General features: G+C 35.0%; 1 protein-coding gene across 19 annotated transcripts in view; it reads right to left on the reverse strand.

Annotated features, from left to right (window-relative positions):
• DOCK9 (dedicator of cytokinesis 9) overlaps positions 1 to 14,378 on the reverse strand; it is a 114,514-nt gene that overhangs the window by 11,380 nt on the left and 88,756 nt on the right. For 8 of the 19 annotated variants that reach the window (XM_050332685.1, XM_050332679.1, XM_050332678.1 and 5 more), the window contains 8 exons: positions 13,401 to 13,537; positions 10,485 to 10,600; positions 7,559 to 7,696; positions 7,064 to 7,246; positions 6,319 to 6,432; positions 5,963 to 6,178; positions 4,147 to 4,204; positions 2,217 to 2,323 (listed from right to left, as the gene is read on the reverse strand). In XM_050332685.1, the coding sequence (XP_050188642.1) occupies positions 2,217 to 2,323; positions 4,147 to 4,204; positions 5,963 to 6,178; positions 6,319 to 6,432; positions 7,064 to 7,246; positions 7,559 to 7,696; positions 10,485 to 10,600; positions 13,401 to 13,537 (1,069 nt within the window). Of the gene's footprint in view, positions 1 to 2,216; positions 2,324 to 4,146; positions 4,205 to 5,962; positions 6,179 to 6,318; positions 6,433 to 7,063; positions 7,247 to 7,558; positions 7,697 to 10,484; positions 10,601 to 12,842; positions 12,887 to 13,400; positions 13,538 to 14,378 lie in introns of all 19 variants that reach the window. The other 11 variants (XM_050332691.1, XM_050332695.1, XM_050332682.1 and 8 more) reach the window with 2 other exon arrangements.

The following is a 14,378-nucleotide window of genomic DNA, read 5'->3' on the forward strand; positions in this document are numbered from 1 at the left end:
CTTTAACAAAACGAACACAGTAGCTTTGTAAAAAAAACCACCACCAAAAACAAACAAAAAAACCCACTAAAATTAAATTTTGGTTTTTTTCAATTGGCTAGCTTAGGAAATGAGTCAGGTTAATCCTGGCCTGAGAGAAAATTATTTTAAAATGAGAAATAAATTAAGAATTCTAAAATTTTAAATTTTTTAAATGAGAAACTACCTGAAGTTTTAAGACAAATTTCACTTAATTAGGAAGATTTTATATAAACTGGAGAATATGAAAGATGTTTTGTCCCTTTTAGAAACAAGAAGGGATTCCCCTGATCCCTCAATAGCAGTAATTACTCTTTTGGAGATTTAACTTTTAAGTAACTAGCAAACAGGGAAATCTCAAGTTTTAAAAAAGGAATTCCATATGACAGAAGTAAAATACAGCTTGAAAGATATGTTTTGACTTTCTGATTTCTGTACCCAATTGATCTGTCTTATTATTTTTTTCTTAGACAAATCCAGTTCTGCTTACATATGAATGTACTAAGGAAACATTCCATAAATGAATATGTTCCTATTCCTTAAGCAACTAGACTACCTCTTTTGAACTACTTCTGTAAAATACTAACAATCATAATTTATCTGTGATTTTTAGTCTACTAAACCCAAACAGTTCTTCCCTATTATTACTCTTTATTACTATTATTACTTCTTTCCTATTATTAATCTTCCCACATTTCAGATAACTTTCAGAAGTTATCTGAAAAACAGTAAGTTTTTTCAATATTTAATCAGTTAGATTACTACATGGTTAAGTTTAGAAAGGGTTGCATGCAGCGAAAAATGAAATTTGGCTTGGTTTGATCCTCCTGCAAGCTATACAGGCTTATAATTTCACTCTTGGCTTACTTCTGTTCCAAGGAAATACTGAGAGATGGAAATAAATTTGTGTAGGGTTCAATGACCCAGAAAAAGCAGTATATTCTTTTTGCAGGGACTGACTAATGAGAAAAAGAATAAAGACATTCCAACTTAAAAAAAAATACAGAAGAATTTTACTCTGAGAAATGGTTTGGCAGGGAAACACTGACGAGAATTTCAAACTAAACTTTCCATTAGCAGTACTCACTAGAATTCCTACTCTTCATTAAGTTAAAGCAGCTTGCATTTTCCTTTGAGTAACATACTAAATTCCATGCTGGACCAGGAGAATCAGTGATTTAAAAAACTAGCACATAAATTAAAAAAACACAAACCACAAAACAATCTGCTATTGGTTATCATTGGAAAGAAAAAAGCACTAAATTTCTCATTTCAAGTAATGAAAACTCCTGCCTTCCCAGAAAAAGGCAAGTCAACAATTTCTGTGGCTGTAGAGCAATAGTAGCAGAACTTAGGGCAAAAACACTGGCACCCTAGGCCTAAACCCAGGCTTAAACCACTGGGTCGTTCATCTGTTCCTCCCAAATCTGTTAGTACAGCTACCATTTGCACAGTCAAATAATTTTGTCATACAGTTTCGCCGCACACTAACTAAAACACAAAAGAAAAATATTTTTATTGTGCAATTATGCTTACATACCAGGGATTTTACCAACACAGCTACTGCAAGTAATGGGCCACCCCTCTCTTCCACCAAGTATACCAGCATAGTGTAAATGTAGCTCTTCATGAGCAAGATTATTCAAATATATTTTTATACAGCCTTCTTTCTAGTAAAATTTACTAGCACAGATGGATCAGCAAAGACACACGGCGTGAAACTTAAGCCAGAAAAAACACTAGTCTGGTGTGAGTAAAACCACTTCCATTGTTATGGCATAACTGCTTAGGGAAACTGTAAATAGCAAAAAACAGTAAATACATTTTCATGATTGCTGGTGTAGTAACACTCTAAATCAAAGTTAGTTTTAAAAGACAACAGTTCTTGCTAACTGTAATAAATAAGACACATTAATGTTCATCCAATCAAATAGCATAAAACCCCATTTTGTTTACTTTTTTCCCAGAAGTGTTATTGAGTTGACGTACTAGAGCTTTATTTAAAATATATGCATAAATTCTCTAAAGCAGGCACACCTCACAGGTATTTTTTATTTCAGTTTTAGGATAAATGCAGTGGCTGAGAAAACAATTATTATATCCCTCATATTAGTCAGTCTCCAGTTTGAAACATAAAACTTGCAAAAACGCCCAGCACTTCCATGTGCATCAATTCTAACATTTTTAAGTTTACTTACTTCATTGAAGTGAACATCTTGCATTCCAACATCCTCCATCATCGAAGCCTCTTCATCTATATTTGGTGTGATTACTCTGAAAGCAGTACAACCTTGCCTAAACATCCCTGGCATTGAAAAAGAAATAGAGAAAAAGTTACTTTTTATGCATCAGGATAACATTGGGCCATTTTGTGATTCTTGATAAGGCAGAAGCCATGTTTAAATATACCTACCACCAAACAAACAAACAAATAAACAAATAGATCAATCTCCCACTGCATGATTACAATACAAGACCTCACATCACTCTATATGTATAAATAGGTTTTAAGAAACCAGTAATGTTAATATGTGGACTCTTACCTACCAAAATAAACAGTTTGAATCTTCCTACTTTATCTAAAACCTCAGTCTAATCTACTCCACCCTGAGCCTAAGGCAGTCAGAGTAACTTACAGTATTTAATCAAATTACCACGAGGTCATGCTCGAAGTGTGTACAGGAACACACCCTGGCATATCAATTTTTCCAGTCTTAACACTATGAATGGACTGACATTAACTTTACAAAATGATGGCAAACCAGATTATTCAGATACAGACAAGCAGGAATAAACCTAACAAAATAGCAATCTAACTTCCTTTAGTGAAATAAAATAGTTAGCAAAAATGGAGTATAGAATGTTCCAACATGAAACCTATCCCTTTTATCCATGCTGTTAAACTCTTCTTTCATTACATTAGATGTTGAATTAAGAAACCAGGATTTTTGACCAGAAACTATTAATTAAAGCCTCAAGAACAATCAGTAAATAGTACAGAAGCACAAGGATTTGCATGTATTTATCTCACAGCTCCTTCCTACAAAGATTCATTCTGCTCAGGTAGGAGTCTGACCAGAAGTTTTATTGAACTATTGCCTCATATGTACGGGGTTTTTGGCTCCTGGAAATACCACAGGTAGAAGTCTGACCCTTTATATTATTGAGTGGAAATAAGTCTTATATGACAGTATACAAAAATAGCAGATCACCCAAAGGACCCACAAATAAATGCACATTATCACCAATTATCAGTTAATATCAGGCTTCCAAGAGGACATAGTAACTTTGACAAGCAACTTCATTCCAGATTTGGTCTCAGAAGCTTCTGATATCACTGGGGCAGAGGAGATAGCCTATACACTAAACAAGTATTTGGCAAGAAGCACAAAAGGAACGGAGAAAAGGTATCTTTTAGACTTGTGACTTTGCTTCATTTTCAACTGTCATGCAAAGGCAAAGCTAAAAAGCTGCAAACATGAATTTGCCTACAAAACCAAAACACTACCTCAACATCATAACCAGTCTTAACAGATTCCTGAAATTTTCTTCTAAAGATGTATTTTTCTTAACAAAATCCATATAAGCTTTTATTTTCTCAAATCTCTAACTGAGAACCCTTCTGATCCTATGGATGAAGGACAGGTTTCTACCCTATCTCAAGAGTCATCAGAACCTGCTTTTACAGAGAGCTGCTAGCACAGAGTACCAAGACAGGTGAAGCATTCTGAGCGCTAGTATCACTGATTGAGCACCTGAAAATTTGCACAAATTTATTTTGACTTCTCTTGCGATGTCATGTTTCCCTATAGGCAGTGAGAGACTGCTTGCTGAACAAGAATATTCACTGTGAAGTTTGCTTAGAAAGGATCTGAGTTCAGCTATCAGCAGTTCTGGTGTAAAATTAAAATTTTTACATTCCTAAAAATTTTACTTTGCCTTCATCTGTAATGCTGATGCTTAGATATGCAGGTATACTCTTAAATATGTGATTAAGCTACCTAATTAGGTCAGAATTTTTTCCTTGGTGAGAAATGAAATACCTACAACTTCCTCAGATAAAACTATTGATTTTCCCAGACTATAATAAGAAAATACACACAATAAAGTAAGGTTTCAAAATCATACCTTTTCGTGTGAGATATTCTGCAACCAGTGCTGCTACATGGACATAGCACATTGCTGCCTAAAACAGAAACAGTAATTTTATAAAATAGCATTGAAACAGAACTATTAAAACAATATCTATAAGAAGAACTCTAGAATAAGACAATTTCCTTTTTACTGCTTTGCAGGAGATGTCCTATGACTACTGTAAAAATTCTCCACCTCATTTATGCAAAACAATAACTGTGCATGTGCACTCACTCCTTCTTTACCAGAACACTCAATAACATGGGCAGCAGTACACAATCTAAGAGTGATCATGGATCACAAATTACAATGTAGGAACATCATGTTGTAATAAAAACAGATACACCATTCCTAGGATGTATTTCATGTGAAACACATATGCTATTAATTATTCTAGTCAATATTTGGTGGTTCTTCTGCTAACCTGTTTTGTCTGCCTTTTGGCTTCAGACCTAGAAAAATGTAGAAGAAACTGGTGACAGACCATTTGAAAGCAGCAAAAGCCAAGAAATCTGAATTATGAATGGAATTTGAATCTATCCATGAATTTAAATCTGATCTATGAATTGAAAGTGGTTGGTGTAGTTTGGACAACAGAAGAAAAGGAAGAGGGACAGAGAAATCTTCAGATACTTGAGATGTTTTATGAAGTTGGCATTGGCCACCTTTCTCCACAGAAAGGACCAAAAACCACAAAGATTCAAGATTCTCGTTTTACTAAAGAGGCTTTGGCTTTCAGCAATGGGTTACTCTAACTGTAATTATCAATTGAACTGTTTACATATGGAGGCTGCACAGTCTCAGACAAGGGAGGTGAAGGAAAAATGTAAGAATCTTCCAGAAATTCTAATACATACTTTGTATAGGGTTGAGCTTGGTGATTTACAGAGAACCTCATCTAGTTGCACAGTCAGAGATTCTAAGATTTTAATATAATCAAAAAATCAGAAACAGACCTGCAAAGGACTAAAAGAGCTTGTCTTCTGAGAAAGCTTAAGTTGTTCCCTTCAAAAGACAAGCTAGTAACAGACTACTGTATACACTTTCTGTGTTGCTACCATATAGAAGAAGAAAATTCTAGTACTAAGACTTGAGTTAGGAAGATAGCAGCTTTTATTTCCTGGAGATATTTACTTTCTTACATGCTGCTAATTTTAACAGATGTTTATGAAATTCAGTAGTATCATAAGAAGAGATTTACCTTCAGATGGAACAAAATTCTAGAAAGAGACAAAATTCACCTGTATCCTGATATAAAACTTACATAAAGACATATAAAAGTCCCAAATCCCAATTTCCCTCTTTGCTAGAATTAAATATTTTAACAGCACAGTGGAATCAGACAGCTTTCTTTTTTCAAACAACACAAGAAGTTACTTGCCAATTTTCAGAACATTAGGAGTTCTTTTAGTATGCAGTCAGTAATAGAATCACGCTAATTCTATAAAGGCGACTGGAGGGGAATTCAAGGAGTGGCTTTAAGTGTTTTAGCAACTAATAACAAAGACATTTTTAAACAGAAGGCCTATGTCTTCCATGGCTTGCATTGAGCATTCCATTCTTAGCAGCGCGTCAGCTACACCAGTTAAACACGTTCCTTGCATTAATAATCAGAAATTACTCTCAGATATACCTGGGTAGGACAAAAATTTATCAGCTGTTGAAACTAATCTAGTAACAATTAAAATTTATTACAAATAGTTATTACATTGCACACTAACAACTACATATAGTGCATTCAATTTGTAAAAAGATAAGCTTAAGCTTATTACAAATCTAAAACTAGGGTTTTTTTGGTTTTTTAACTTACCTCTGAAAGATCTCCATTTTTAACATGGATCCTTGCCATGCTGTCTAACCATGTCTTCCTTAGTTCAGGTGTACTAGCGTAAGACTTTGCCAAGCTGTACTGGAGGTCTACAAGCATTTCTGGATCATTCTCATGCTCCTTCATCTGAGCTGTAGCCATCAGCACGGTACGAATCCGTTTTGTTAAATCCTTAACGTCAGAAGGGAACGTAGTGTGCTAAAACATGGAAAAGTTAGGTTAACTACTATCTTTTCCTATTCTTTCCATAATAAAATGATAAGACATAATCACAAAAGATGCTGTGAAAGAGTCTTCAAGCATCCTTCCACAGTATGGAAATAAGAATAAAAACAGACCTTTATAATTCTGTCGTTATTGGCACAATTATTGATGATGGAAAGAGACTGCTGGAATCTAGTTCCTCCAATTCCAACAACATCAGCAATTAGCTGGCTTACTGAAATAATAACCTTGACAGAAACAAATATCTTGTTAGAGCATATTTCATGAAATACCCTTGAGATGTACCTAGGAAGCAATTACAAAGGATGTTTTGTTCTTTTTAATTGAAAAATTATTCTCTTAAATAAAGTAATGTTTGGTGGTTTTTTCCAATTACTTGAACAACAACATCGGCAAGCAAAAACAGCACTTGTATAATTCAATGCACACGCATCCTTTGCTTTAGAGACTGACTGACAGGTAAACCAGCCAGAGGTCATTAAACTGGCAAACGAGTGTTCGCAGCTTTGTCAGAACACACAGGTTTCCAATGATTTGTTTTTAGACTTTTACATGTTTGTTGATGCATTCCTTTCCTTCCATTTAACAATCAAATTAACATCTACAAAACAGGACATTTGCTACGAACAAATAAAAATTATTTCCTATGAAACACAGGATCATGCAACTGTTTTTAAGTGTTTCCTTGTACTGAACATATTTTTATTGCCATCTTCTTACTCTTAGTACCAGCCTTGCTTGAACCCCTAACAATTTCTTTTATGTCTTTATCTGACAGGGCTTTGCACACTGGTATGCAACTGAGTATTTACAAACACAATATTTAAAAACCCAGAAAAACAAAGAAAATATACTAACCTGCAGATGTGTTCTAACAAAAGACTTCTTCCCCGTGTAGTCAAAGTTATTCCTCATTAAGAAGTACAGTAACTGTGAAGCTTCAGTACGAATTGAACTCAGTTTGGAATTGCAGTACTTGAGAATTTCGTAGCACAGTGCAGAACACATATCAGCTCTACCTTCATAAAATGTAGAAGGAAACTGAGGAAAAATAAGAAAAGAAAGAAGTTATTCACTAAAACTAGCTTCAGGTCTTGGTAAAATGTCAAGAAAGATACAAATATATTCATATCCTCAACCTGTGGAAAAAATCAAGAGTTACGAAAAAAATCAAGAGTTCATGACACAAAACAATTTTTACAGTAATTCAAAGGACGAGTATTCCACACTGTTGTTGATCAGTCCTTATTCACAATTTTAATTTGGGATGTTAGTTCTTAAATTCTTACGTAGTATATTGTTAACTAAAGAACTGTGCAAGTACTTGAAGATTAAATTTTTTAAACTTCTTACCTTATAAATAAGTGCCCTTAGAGCAATGAAGACATTTTTCAATGCTGTTTCAGACTGATTCTTTTGAAGGAAGCAGAGGTATACATCAAATACTTTCTTCATCAGTGGATTATGCCCATGATCAGTCAGCAGCTGATTCTTTAAAACGATAGTGAGAATTTAGAAGTTTTGTACAGTGATACATTTATACTACTCTAAGAACATAGCAGATTTTCAAAAAGTAGGACATTTAAAAAATATAATCTGTGTAGTATTACCAAGACGTTTATTAATACAAACATATTTGAATTTTCATTAGATATTTCTAACACTTTGTTAATTTTGCCTATAAAGAAAGTGTTGCCTTCTGAATAGACTTATAGAACACAATTACTCTTATCAGTTGTTAATGTCAGAGACTGAATTCCTATCCCACTGGATTATTTGACTGATGAGTTGAATAAACAATGTTGTCTGGGGCGAGGGAGGGGTGAGGCTAGACCTAGGCCTGCAGACAACATGGTACAACCATGCAGAGCCCATGGCAGGAAAAGCCATGTGGCTGGGCTGCCAATTGGGCTGCCTGGTGGCCTGCCCACACCACATCCCTAGAGCCTCTAATTGGCTGTGGCACCCCTGACTTTGGCTGAGTCTGTAAATACATGCATGGGGTCTCCCTCCCCACTTGCCTCTGCCCTCCTGACCTGTCAAGATGTGACCTCCAGAGTGGTAAATATGCCTCTCTCCTCTCTTTCTCCCTTTATTCTTTCTTCTCTTAATCTCCCTTCCTTTACTCCTGTGGACAACTTGTCTGTATTTCATAGAATCAACCAGGTTGGAAAAGACCTCTGAGATCATCAAGTCCAACCCTACCATGGTTACTAGACCATGGCACTCAGTGCCACATCCAGTCTCATCTTAAAAACCTCCAGGGACAGTGAATCCACCACCTCTCTGGGCAGCCCATTCCAGTGTCTGATTACTATCTCTGTAAAAAATTTTTTCCTAATATTCAACCTAAACCTCCCCTGGCACAGCTTAAGACCGTGCCCTCTTGTCCTACTGCTGGTTGCCTGGAAGAAGAGATCAATGCCCACCTGGCTACAACCTTCCTTCAGGTAGTTGTAGAGAGTGATGAGGTCACCCCTGAGCCTCCTCTTCTCTAGGCTAATTCACTTTAGTTTGTGTTTGCTGGGTGTAACAAAGATACCCTTACTATAGCAATACTTGTTAGTGTCAATAACACGTAATGCTTTTGTGAAGTTGCATGTTATTACTGTTAAACCCTTTTTGCCAAAACCCCTGTTTTCTCAACAAATTAAAAGAAATCTCTGAGAGAAAAATGTGTAGTTTTATTCCAGATGTGAACTCGAGGTACCAAAGAATCAAAAGGCTCTGCGTAAGCAAAATCTCTTGAAGACTGAAATAAAAGCATAACACCCAGTAAAGTGTGGAGCTTCTAAACCGGGCTGTAACAGTTAACTAAATCAATTCCTATTAAAAGTTTTTTGAGCAGTGCACTCAAAGTATTAACTCACTTTGGTTATACCGGCTTTAGCAGCTCAGTGGAATTTTTGCATAGCAGTTCCTCCTACTACAACATGATTCTACAAGGTCTTGCACCTTCTGCAACTCACTTCTGTACTCTCCACCCTTCTTTGTCATTACTGCATACAGGCATCCAGGTGGGCAGAGGGTAGGTTCCGATTGTACATAGGAAGGAATTTTTTTTTTCACAGTGAGGGTGGTGAGGCACCAGAATAAGTTGCCCAGAGAAGTTGTGAACGCCCACTTCATGGGAAGTTTTCAAGGCCAGGGTGGGTGGGGCTTTGAGCAACCTAGTCTAGTGAAAGTCTAGTGTCTCTGTCCATGCAGGAGGGTTGAACTAGATGATCTCTGAAGGTCCCTTCTAACCCAAAACATCCCATCATTCTGATTTTATGTATTTTACTGCAGCTTATTGAACAGAAGCTCCTGATTCTCCTACCTGTTTTATTTGGATCTTTGAGACTATTCTGGCATACTCTTATCCTACTTTCTCAACATACAGATAGCCTTGAAGTATAGTCATTTCAGGCATGACAGGTCGATAATTAAAAGATTAGTGTTCATTCTACTTTAAATCTTTATAACTAGGTATCTTCATTTTCAATTCTGTCATAAGGTCTGTGGACAGAACTGGTTCTAAACTCTAATTAAATTACTAATAAAAGGAATCTCATAAATAAGCACGTGTTTTCATAACCAGGTAAGACACTAAATTTGACTCTTCAAGCATGGATCTGGATACACTGCTCTAATTAGTGGAGAAACAAACTAGAGCTATCATCTCTCCTTTTTATAGTTTCACCTCTAATGTCTGGAAAATCTCAAAAAAACAGATCAGAGAGGTAAGTAAGTGGGCATACTATATAAAGATTCCTCAGGAGACCTACGGTAACTGTTACAACTAAAAAGAAGACTTATTAGTGGACAAATTGAAAAAAGTTACAGATGAGGAACACACACAAATTACTATTAATGAGTTCAATTAATATAATAATCAGCCAAGTTCAATATAAAAGTCTGACAGTATCCAGATACGGTTTTCCCATATAATAGACCTTTCACCTCACATGGCCTTTAAAAGACACTTTTACCACTAATGTGAGGTAGACACTAAAACTTCTAAAAATATTTTAAAGAAGTTAGGTTGAGGAAGGAGAATTCCACACAGGTTACTGCTGAGCAGTATGGAGTCTGTGTATGATGTGTAACTGAAGCTAAAGCATTTTGCTTTGATATATTATCAGCTTTTATATGATACAATAATGAAATACAATGCTAGAAAAGCTAAAAATACAACGCTGTATTACTAGACTATAAAATATAATTAAAAAGTAGTTTTTAAGAATATTTCTTCTCAAAGATAATTATGGGAGAAGTTAACACCAAGTCATGAACAAACCTTAAAAGCCATTGTGAATAATGACAGAGTATCCAGAATTGTAAGGCAAACTTCGGTGGCAATATTTGCTTCAAGTAAGGACTGGTGAAGGACATCTGCATCCGAATGGCCATAGCCTACAGAAATTCCAAATGAAGTGTAAGTGCTGGATACACTCATTTAAATGTTTCTTATTTCCAAAGGACTTGATGAACTAGGAAAAGATTAGCAAGTAAAAGCCTGACAGAAGTTAGTCTTCAATGCAGAAAAATAATTCATATGCATTTCAATATTTTTCAAATATAGACATATAGTTATTCTAACATTTGCACATGATCATAAAATATATTTATTAAATAAGAATGTCAACAACAGAAGCATTGAACAGCAGTTAAATCAATATGTGATATTTCATATATATGTGTACGTATACACAGGTGTATATATATATAAAGGAACAGTTATATATATATATACATATATATTCATAAAATAAGTACAGCAGTAGGATGAAGTTACAGCTGAAAATATGTAATTTTGGTAATTTAGTGATGTTATAACGGTCTCAAAGTTAATTACAAGTCAACCATGATAAAAATACAAAACAGTAAGAGCTGCAGGAATACAATCACCTACTTGTATGCAGCTTAAGACCCAAGTAATGAATTCTGCACTTGTAGCAATACCATGCAATAGCTCTGTATTTAATAAAAACATTTTTTTTGCTTTTAACTCCATACTGTATTTTAATAATTTAAAAAAACATATCCTGCTTCAGCACTGGTTCTAATATGTCCCTTATGTTCCCTAACACTGGTCTTCAAGCACCAGGTTGACAAATGTGCCCAAGCTGCTTTAAAGAAATTTGGTCTGGATCATGTTTATATGTTAGATTTACAGTCAACTTAGCATCACTAAATCAGTGACATGGATGACAAACTTGTTGAGATCAAGGAAAGAATGGAAAAAATGATATATTTTTTTAGAATGACCCCTGGCCACTTCTTTCTGCACCTTCTTGCTTCCCTGGCTAAACTATGCAGGTATACCCGTAACAGCCAGTTTCTTTAGATTTATATATTATTTCTTCAAGCATAAAACTATACTGAAATTTCTCAGAGATGAGATATATCACCTACACCATTGTTTCAGTTCTATTGATTGCTTAGATGATTAGAAAGGGAGAAAATAAGTTGATAATTTACACTAATAGACAACTGTCTTGCCAAAGAATCTTGATTTTAGAAACAAGTAAAGACAATATTTCCACCAGATACTTTCTTCCTTTATATATCCCATATAGAATACCCACAAGATTATTGAAGCTCTGGACACTACGTTGGATACATGATACAGGCAGACTGACAACTAAACAAAATAAAAGTTAGACAACAACAAGATCAAAGATACAAAAATCAATTTCACACTTGACTAGCTTTTACAGCAACATATTTTCAATTTGTAAAACCTTGGTCAATACAAGGTGTAATACCCTGATATTCTTTAAATGTCCATTAAAAAACCCCTATTATCACTTTACACAAAATCATCTGAATGAGACACCTTCCTTCATAATTTCCTTCAGATGGAAAAGAACAGAAAGTTTCTTTTTACATAAGCATGCACATATTAAAATCTTTCAGCTCTCTGTTTCCTAAAAAAAAAATCAATAAACATTGCCAAGTTCTGAAAGTATGAAATCTCTTTGCACAGGGATGTGCAATTTCCCAGAGATTCTTTTCTAAGAATCCGGTTTTTATCTACAAAGTATTGTACTGTATTGAATGTATAGTCACAGAGTGTAAAAGCTTTCTTTTGTGTATCAACAACCATACAGAAATTATGACATAGCAGCAGTAGACTGATTGCAAAAAGAAAAAAGTAATTTGCACAGCTATTTACTTGTCTGACATTTTTAAAAGCAAGCAATTACATTTCCTATATTTAAACAGATGTGATAACGCATTTATGAACAGATGTTTTGTGGGATTTTTTTTTTCCCATTTTACACAAGACTGAGGTAAGTCTTGTGCAGCTAGGTTAACTATTGCTTTATATTATGGTTAGAGAGCTAAAAGATTTTAAGGGACAGTCAGATATGTTTTGGGAAATTGAAGAATGAACACAGTGAACATACAGTTAAATAATTCTTTTACTGCACACAATTCTGTTCAGTACCAGTGTTGTATTTTACTGGATTAGTCAACCAGTTTCATTGTTTTTTGAAGCTGAAAATTGAAAAATGGTGCTTTAGAATATTTTATATACAGTATATTTTGCAATTTAGAAGCAGCGTGTTTGAAAAGATAGGCCAGAAGCAGATTTAGTTTTTAATACAGCAGTCTTATACAAGCTGACTTCAACCTGATTAAATCTTACCATTGTCTACAGAAATTCCAAGAATACTTGATATCTTTCTCACACTGAAAACAGAAAAATCACTTCATTATTGGACGCTTTTTCACTTCCAGACAAACCATATCATGGGCTCACAATCTTCGTAGAAATTCTAAGAAACTTATTTTTCTTAGGGGATGTCAAAACATGGAGATATGGTCCAAGTGCATATATTTACTTGTAGACTAGCAATTCGTAAGAGCAAGTGGGAGGAAAAAAATGAACTTAATAAAGCAAATAGTAAAAAAAAAAAAAGAAGTAAATTTTATAACAATGTGCAGCACAATTTTGAAGTGTATATAATTTAAAAAAATTATCAGTTTTGAAATACATCGTAGTTAACCATGCTCCATGTTATGGCATCAGCCAGCATTGACTGTTCTATCATAAAGCAGAGAATAGACCATCGACTTCTTGCAGCTACTCATTTGACCTGGAACAGTAAAAGTCACTGAAATGCACTGGTGTGGCTCTGGGACCTGTCTCTGGTGTTGTGGTACTGGTTGAGGACGATGAATGTTATCATGTCATGAGACTTACTGTGGTTAAAAGTGAGAGAGTTATCCAGGCTGCTCAGCTGCTGCAATCTGGCATGCATCATTCCTGTTCTGTTACGGGAAACAGGCAATGTCTGAGATTTTCGATCATGAACTATGGATCCTAACCCCTCCTGGTTCCTGCAAGATGGGTGAAATGGGATAGAAGCAAAAGTTAGACATGTCAAACTGCAGCAAGACAGGAAGTGTTGTTAGTTAAGCACAGGAAGTTCTATTGAAAGAATTATAATGCAACCTATTTACTGTTTATAAAACAAAAATAGGTAGCTTAAAGAAAGCAACACAGTAAACTCTTAAAACCTCAAAGCATGAAAGCAAAAGCACATAAGCAGTCACTCTTGAAGTGTTAAATTTACTTCAGAGTTTTAAAAAAAATAAATTTTTGAGAACATAAATATTCTGAAAATATTCAGAACCCAAAACTGAATCCTCTATTTTGATTGCAAAAATTTTAGCAAAAAAGTTAGAAGGACACACAGCAGTAAAATTAGAAAGCATACATGCAACAGGAGAGCAGGAGTTAACCGAGATATTATCTTGTACTTCTTACCCAAGCAGGAAGGGAGAAGAGCCATAGACTTTGTTAAATTTGCAGCAATCAAATGAAGAAAACAGAAAAGTGACCTGTGTTAGCAATCAGTACAGGCTAACTTCCTATTGTGTACCACCACCAGAGCTGATGAAAATGAAAACCAGTGCTTGAATTCCCTGTTCGCGTTCATTCTCTGTCATTTGTGTATTTTAAGAGCGCGTGCATTCAGTGTAATGACAATGTGAAAGACTAGAAAGCTACATTTACTGGGAAAATTCAGTATTTCTGCAGAACACCAGATGATTTCAACAGCTTAACATTTTCAGTGTTAACATGCAGCACACAGACCAGGTGATCAGTAAACAAAAAGGAAGTGTGGTAGTGTCCTCTACACACGAGTTCAAACAAATTAGTTGGAAGAATTTTTAC

This window comes from Myiozetetes cayanensis, unplaced genomic scaffold, assembly GCF_022539395.1.
Source record: "Myiozetetes cayanensis isolate MyiCay16 unplaced genomic scaffold, myiCay2020 scf5-8, whole genome shotgun sequence".
Lineage (NCBI taxonomy): Eukaryota > Metazoa > Chordata > Aves > Passeriformes > Tyrannidae > Myiozetetes > Myiozetetes cayanensis.